The sequence below is a fragment of the Grus americana genome, chromosome 22, assembly GCF_028858705.1.
Source record: "Grus americana isolate bGruAme1 chromosome 22, bGruAme1.mat, whole genome shotgun sequence".
Taxonomy (NCBI): Eukaryota; Metazoa; Chordata; class Aves; order Gruiformes; family Gruidae; genus Grus; species Grus americana.
This window is the reverse complement of record NC_072873.1, coordinates 7,474,482-7,482,156: the sequence shown is the minus strand read 5'-3', so window position 1 is coordinate 7,482,156 and position 7,675 is coordinate 7,474,482. Positions and strand designations below refer to the sequence as shown.

The window sequence follows — 7,675 nt, the reverse complement described above, 5'->3', positions numbered from 1 at the left end:
GGGAGGTAGAGGCTGTGCAGGGGGGAACAAGGGCTTCTTTGCCTGAGCCCAGCAGGGTTCTTCAGACAGCAGCCAGGCCCAGGGATCCTCCTGCCTAGCCTATAGCCAAGAAGCTACCCCAGCCTAGCCCCAGCCTATCTCCATGACAGACCATCTCGCCTCTGCTCTCTCCCACGATCATGATCGCAGAACACTAACAGAAGACCAAGGAGCAGGTATCACCTGGGATGTCGTGGAAGGCAAGAGTCCGTCCTAGAGGAGGAGGCGGAGGAGAAAAGGGGGTTCCAACTCACCTGTTTCCCAAGGAGGAGGCGGTGATGGAAGTGGTTGAGAGAGCGACCAGCTGGTCTGGCTTTTATACTGGCCTCTAGACTGCCTGAGGCCCAAAGGCAGTGCTGCATAAGCTACAATTTTCCTGCCTGCTCCGAATGAACGGAAACATCCCAGGGATGTGTTGCTGTGTCCCTCTATGCTGCCTTTGCATTTCCTGGTTATGTCATGCCCATTCCCGCACGGATGCTCCTCATGAGTGCTGGGATGAGAGGCCCCAGGATTTCCGGGACAAGCATGCCTCAGAGTGGGCAGAAGACATGGACTAAGTGCCAGAGGGGTCCAGTGGAGGCAGGTGATGTCTGCCTGGGGCACTCTGGTGGGTTTCTTTTTTCATCCTGCTGACAGGAAGAGCCCCAGTGCGCCCAGCCCTGCAATCCTTGGCTTGTCCCCCAAGGGCTCCTGTGAGTATGTGCCCTGTGCTCCTCTTTCCTTCCCTCATGGCTCATGCCAACAGTCAGTGGCTGTGTCTTCCCGGGCAGGCAGGCTGCACTTCAGCTTTTCAACTCGCTTGTACCTTAAGCTGCCCTCAGGAGGAAGTTGCCAACCTCTTTGGGGTTGACAGCCTTGAGGGTTCATCGATTGTGGGGAGAGGCCCAAATGCCCTCCAGCTCAGTTAGACCATGTTGTCTACAACTACGTCCAGACAGGTTTTGTCTGTCTCCACAGAGGAAGACTCCATGACTTCTCTGAACAACCTGTTCCGGTGTTTGACATCCCTCACAGCAAAAAGTTTTTTCTTTGTGTTCAGATGGAATGTTATTTGGGGTTTTTTTTGCCCATTGCCTCTCATCCTGCCAGTGGGCACTACTGAGAAGAGTCTGGACACATAAACAAAACAAAAGGTCTCTGCTTCATGGTGCCCCTGGAGCAGGGGATGCACTCTGCTGTCCTTGGATGACCTGCTGCCTGGGAAGGAAGGGAAACCAGCAGTAACAATGGAAAGCTTGGGATGGCAGACTGAAGGCATCAGGGAGGAATCTGATGGGCACTTCAGCTTTTCAACTCTCTTTTACCTTAATCTGTCGTCAGGAGGAAGCTGCCAACCTCTTTGGCCTCCTCCTCTCTGTGGACGGTCTCTGTCCAGACTTAACATAAGACTTGTCTTAACAATGTTGCCTGTGCATCTGTCCTGCTTAGATTGCCCCATCCCTGCTCTGGCAGGGAGGTCCCCAGCAGTTCCTCAGTCACACTCTCAGCCCCTCGTTGTCTATGGGGACGCAGACGGGGACACAGCACTCAGGTCTCACTGGACCTCGAACCCTGGCCAACTCTTTCCATGCTGCCTCCAGGCAGCCTTGAGGGGCTGAGCTGTTTCCCAGGGTCATGACTCATGTAAAAGCTTTGAGGTTACAGGGGACAACAAATGTGGTAGCGGTGTTTCCAGGAAAGTAAGTGTCCTGGGAAAGGAAGACTGGGGGCAGCCTGGAAAGACTGACAACAGCCAACTGGACCTGTCAGGAATCACATTAGAGCAGTCAGAGCATGTGGCTGCAGCTTCTCCAGATGAAAGACTTCATTGGGCAAATGCCAAATCATTTTGCAAGGATGCTTGCTTTTAAGGAAAAGCTTTTCAGAGCCAAACCGGTGGCGGTTTCCCCTGTGTGGTGATGCCAGCTGATGCGGGAGTTCCCCTCGCCTTCCCCAGACCATGGGGCCCTGAAGCTAAGTCTCCTGCATCTCATCCAAGGCCAAAAGGCTGGGAACAGCTTTTCCCAGGCACTCCCTCTGGATGGCATCCCTTTCCTCCACCGTGTCGACTGCACCACACAGCTTGGTGTCGTTGGCAAACTTGCTGAGGGTGCACTCGATCCCACTGTCCGTGCCGTCGACAAAGATGTTAAACAGCGCCGGTCCCAGTACCGACCCCTGAGGAACGCCACTCGTCACTGATCTCCACTTGGACATTGAGCTGTTGACCACAACTCTTTGAGTGCGACCGTCCAGCCAATTCCTTGTCCACCGAGTGGTCCATCTGTGGAATCCATGTCTCTCCAATTTAGAGACAAGGATGTCATGTGGGATAGTGTCAAATGCTTTGCACACGTCCAGGTAGATGACATCTGTCACTCAGATCGATCCCTCAGTGCCTCAAAATTGGTCTTCCCTCTGTTTGTTGCATTTAGAGCAGTGCCTTTAACTTCTAAATTACACTTTTCTCTAGACTGCAAGAAGCTGATATTATTATAAAGCTCTAGGTGTGCATATGCTGTTTTGAAGCAAGCTACGGAAATGTTAGTGTTGTACCCCAGGGTACGTGTGCTCAATGGAAGCACATGGTGGACTGCTGCTTCCTCTGCCCCAGCTGTGTTTGAGGGAGGGAAAGAGAAAGACACAGCATGTCCTCACGCAAGGAAAGCCCTTGGGCGACCAGCCAGGAATTGCAGGGCTGGGAGCAGCTGGGCCCCTTCCTGTCAATGCAGCCACAGGCAACCCCACGAGCGTGCCCCAGGCCAACATCACTTGCCTGCCCTGCACCTATCCGGCACCTGAGCTGAGTCTTTTGCCGGCACTGACACATTCTTGCCCCGGAAATCCTGGGGCCTCTCAATCCCAGCCGCCTCTGTGAGGGAATGGGTATGGCAAGAGCCAGGAAATGAATAGGTAGTGTTGGGGAAAACAACCACCCAGCCCATGTCATTAGCTGAGATGATTTCTGTTCGTCACGAGCACCTTAGAAGATTGCCACTTCCGTAGAAGCTGCCTCTGGGCCTGGGGCAGGTCAGGGCCACCATAAAAGCCAGCGCGACTCCTCGCTCTCTCATCCACTTCTCTTGTCTCCTTCTCCTTGGGAAGCAGGTGAGTCTGAAGCCCTTTCCCCACGCCCTTTTTCTGGTCATGCAGATGCGTGCTCCTCCATCCTGTGCTGGGTTGTGGCGCTGCTTGTCATGGGAGGGGGGAGAAGGGCAACAGCGAGTGTCTGGGACTTGCCTGAGGAGGCTCTTCTTTTAAGAGATAGTCATCAGCCACCTTGGGGCTGGTGGCACTTTGCAGTACCATGTCCGGATGAGGCCAAGAAACCCTTTTCCCTCACTGCAGGCGCCTTTCACATGCTCACAGTGGGGTGTTGGACTCGCGACAAACTGCTCCTCACATGTACCTGTGCTCTGATTAGTCTCTACCCTCTCTCCCAGGTGTACCTCTGGCCCAGAGAAATGTCCTGCTACAACCAGTGCCAGCCCTGCCAGCCCTGCGGCCCAACCCCGCTGGCCAACAGCTGCAATGAGCCCTGTGTCAGGCAGTGCCAGAACTCCATAGTCGTCATTGAGCCCTCCCCCGTGGTGGTGACCCTGCCCGGCCCCATCCTCAGCTCCTTCCCACAGAACACCGTTGTGGGCTCCTCCACCTCCGCTGCTGTTGGCAGCATCCTCAGCCGTGACGGAGTGCCCATCAACTCTGGGTGCTGTGACCTCTCCTGCATCACCAGCCGCTACTGTGGCAACAGGTGTCAACCCTGCTAAATCTGCTGGCAGCTTCCCCTGTCAAGATCCTCCCAAGACCTCAGAACATGCTGCTGGAGAGGAGGCAGAGATTCAGGGCATTCTATGTAGAGCTTTGGGCCATTGTTTCCTTCTTCCACTCTCCTCTCTCTCCTTCCTTTCCTGTTGCTGTCTCTCAACACTAGCCTGGCGGGGACCTGTTGGCGTCTCTCCCTCTGCAGAGTGGGCAGGCAGACAGTCGTGCCTTCAGGTGCTCCCTGTGAGCCACCTCCTTCTCTTCTTTAGACTCATTAAAGTTGTGCTGCATTCAAGCCTGGGCCTCCGAGTCCTCCTTCCTTCTGTGGCAAGTCTTCCAGTCTGGTTATGACAAAAGGTGGCTTCTTGGGGAGAATTAGCTTGGGCGCAAAAGAGGACCCTTCCTCATTCCCAGAAGATGGGAAGGGTAGGACTCACTGCCCTGGGTTGTCTTTTTTGCCCTGTCCTTGGAGTTGAGGAAGATATTCTTGGCTACTTCACAGCAGATGGCCACCATTCCTTCCAGCCTTGCTGTATATCTTCCTAGATGGGCCTGAAGCACTGCTTCCTGGATCACATTCTGTGAATGGGGAGACCAAGCCCTGTGTGAGGAGCCCATGGCTGCCAATGGATGAGGTCAGCAGCCCCTCTGGCACTCTGGGAAGGGATCTCCTCTAGCTCTGGATTGAGCTGTGCTGGGGGATGAGGCTCGAATAGAGGATGGCTCCAAAGGGTTGAGGAGTGGGCATATGGAGTCAACAATACCACAATTTCATCCCCACCTTCCCCTCCCCTCCATTACCCAGTCTAAGGTCCATGGCCAGCACACATGGGCACAGGCTGACAGGCGCCTCATACAGTCCTTCAGCACCTGGCATGGCCCAGGTGCTGTCCAGGCACGCAGGGCTGAGGTAATGCACAAGTTAGGATTGGTAGCAACCACACAATGGAGTCCCCACTCTCTGTGAACCCAGCACCCCCATGGGCCGCTGCAGCTCTGGGAGAGCACCCAGTGCCCAAATACCCGTGGCTGCTCTGTGGTTCCTTGTCTCCTTTAAGCCTAGGGCAGCCTTCCTGAGCCTTTAAGGTTGTACCACTGCCAGATCCCAGCTCTGCTCTGGAAAGGCTCTGTGCAAGAGCAGTTACCCCCTCCATCCCCACTGGGCCACTGCGGCAACAGTGGGACACATTTCTGTGCTCAGAAGCTTCTCTGATCTGTCTCTGCTGGGCCATTCGCATGTCTCCTGTGTTGGCTGATATTCTCAGGCACCAGCTGGACCAAAAACCTTGGCATATCAGAGGCCTTGGCCAGGAGGAGGTGCCAAGGCAGAAGGGTGGCCATGCACATCGGGAGCTCTGTGGACTGCCTTCCCCGCAGCAAAAGGTGAAATTCCAGCAGAGGGGCTTTCTGCCTGGAGGCTCAGTTATGAGATCCTTCATCTGCCTCCTAGCCACCCAACTGTGAAGCAAAGCGATGAAGGCGTTGAGGCACTGACCCCATCTTCCCTGTTATCGAGGTCTGTGTAAGCCCAGCTCAGCAGGTCCTAAGTCCACAAAGCATCTGCTCCCTGCATATCCCTGCAGGAAATCCCCGCTCTCTGGCCACCATCCCACCATTTACAGGCAGACGGTGACTGGGCAGATGGCAGCAGTGCGCAGAGTGTCCCCACAGTAACATGAGCTCTCCGCAGCCCAGTGATTCCCTACCTTCTCATGGCTTGTTTCAGGTGTTCATCTTCCCTGAGCCTGGGTGAACTACTACTTAATTAACGCTGTTAATGCCAACATTTAGGTATGCTTTTCAGTGATACTTGAAGATTTTTTAGATGTCAGACTTCAGTCCCAGGTAGTGGTCTAAATCCTGGCATCCCTCAGGTATCCATGGTCTCCTGGGTGCAGAAAAGGAACTCCTGAAGGCACTTATGGCTCAAAATAACATCTCAGGCGTACAGTGCCCCATGGACCACATGAGGTTCTACTCACGCTCCTCCTGCCTACAGTTTGGGGCAGAGGCGCCATCTTTGTCCATCCCTCTGGGTGCTGGGCACCTTCTTTCTGTGCCCAGAAACCAAGGCTTCACCTCCTCCTTCATGAGACCTGCCGCCCCTGCACTGGGGTCTGTTGCCAGCACCCAGGCATCTCCAGTTCCTCCCCACTGTGGGCATGGCCCCCACGGGTAGCCCCACAGGTTGAGAATTGGTCGTGCCCTGGGGACACGGTGGTACAGGACAGGCACCAACCCAACCATAGCACAAACAGGGGGGATGACCCTGTCTGTACTCAGCTTCCCTGGCTCCCCAAGTGCTCTGAGGCAGGGACAGCCTGAACTCTGCTCACATCGCCACTGCTCCTCACATGCAGGCCAAGGCTTTCCCAGCGCTGCAGTCCCTGGCTGTTGGAGATCTGTCATTACCCCTTGTCTGCTCCATGTGGCTTCTTGTGATGACAGAGCCTCCGTCCTCTTTGTAGCCACCCTTTAAGTAGGAGACTACTGTGATGAGGTCTCCCTCGAGCCTTCTGTTCTCCAGGGAGAAAAGATTTTCCTCCTTCAGTCTTTCCTTATAGGATAGGTTCTCTAGCCCTTTGGTCATCTTTGACACATACAAGGTGATAGCAGCAGGCGGCAGATCAGGATCAGTGGAGGCCAAGTCAGGGGACTCAGATCCCAGCAGTGGCAGCTCCCATCTCCAGCACATTAGTGACCAGGCTTTCCTAGGTGGTTTAGCCCTGGAACCTGATCTACCTGATCATCCCAGATCAAACACAATATTCCTGAGCAAGTCTCAAATAGATGTGCAAGAGAAGAGGAGGAGTAACCACACTGACTGTGTTTCTCCTGGGCAGCTTAAAAAAATATACGGCTCATGCTCAACAATAGTCATAGATGACCGTGCAGTCAATCAATCTGATCTTGGAAGCATGATAAAGTGCATCATTAGCAATATTCTACTGTATAAAGAACAGAGATTCAGAGAGATGACTGGATGTTTTTGAGGAAAAATCTCATCCTCTCACACAGGAAGAAGTTCCAGATGACTACTACAAGCATGGCCCTGATCGCAAACACAGTTTGGACACTTTCAGTGTTCCACAGCTGATAGCTCAACATGCAGTTTGGTTTATCTGGAAAGGCTTTTAACCTATGCAGAGATTGACATATGCCCTAGTAACTGAAAGAGGATAGTCCCAGGAGATGTAATTCTGGCTTCTACGCTTGCTCCATGCAGTGACAATGAGGATGTCATTCCCCAGCAAGGTTAGAAGATACATGGAGAAGATAATGGCACACGGGACCATGTGCTCACCTAGAGAGGTCGGGAAGCCCAGAGGAATGACATCAGTTACAGGCGTAACTTGTTCTCCTTTGCCATGGCTCTAAAAATTACAAAGGAGGTTATCTCAAAGTACAAAAAAAAAAGAAAAAAAGAAAAAAAAAAAAAAAGAATGTGACGGAAGGCCCTAACCAGTACAAATTTCAGCTCGAGATTGCAAATAATCACCTGCATGATCATCCACATTAAGCCAATTCTGTCCCCGGAGGAATGCGTTCTCTTAAACCAAAAGTGAACATAAATGGAATTTAAGGATGCTATAAAAATAGCAAAGTGCAGTGGGTTTTTTTCCAGTTCAGCTACTCCTGACATGTAGCTCTCAACAGTTTGAAGATGATAATGAGAATTTTTTTTTTAAATGTACTCCTTTTTGACTCTGAGCCATGCTATTCTCCCTTGTGTGATTTTATTCTTTCAAAGAATAATTGCAATTTCCCAGTTCTCAGAAAGATGTCAAATGGGAGTCTTGTCCATGTTCTTTCCTGACTGTGTTCCTTGTCCTGTCCTCCACCTTCTTACTTCTTGCTTATGTTTATGTGGGATCCACACCGAGCTGAG

General features: G+C 52.7%; 1 protein-coding gene and 1 pseudogene across 1 annotated transcript; both read left to right on the top strand.

The window, feature by feature from the left end:
• The first annotated feature begins 2,562 nt into the window (after positions 1 to 2,562).
• LOC129195263 (feather keratin Cos2-3-like) lies at positions 2,563 to 3,791 on the top strand. The gene is made up of 3 exons (XM_054801075.1): positions 2,563 to 2,583; positions 3,028 to 3,129; positions 3,465 to 3,791. Exons 1-3 carry the CDS (start codon positions 2,563 to 2,565, stop codon positions 3,789 to 3,791), a joined length of 450 nt encoding a protein of 149 aa, XP_054657050.1.
• Positions 3,792 to 5,022: 1,231 nt separating this feature from the next.
• Positions 5,023 to 7,046, top strand: LOC129195262 (cyclin-Y-like protein 1; annotated as a pseudogene).
• The last annotated feature ends 629 nt before the right edge of the window (positions 7,047 to 7,675 follow it).

Excerpts from the sequence above, each read along its gene's own strand:
- LOC129195263 (XM_054801075.1), top strand. The coding sequence starts at position 2,563 with ATGTTAGTGTTGTACCCCAGG. Across the intron at positions 2,584-3,027 it reads TGTTAGTGTTGTACCCCAGG|AAGCTGCCTCTGGGCCTGGG; the intron begins GTACGTGTGCTC and ends CCACTTCCGTAG. Across the intron at positions 3,130-3,464 it reads TCCTTCTCCTTGGGAAGCAG|GTGTACCTCTGGCCCAGAGA; the intron begins GTGAGTCTGAAG and ends CCTCTCTCCCAG.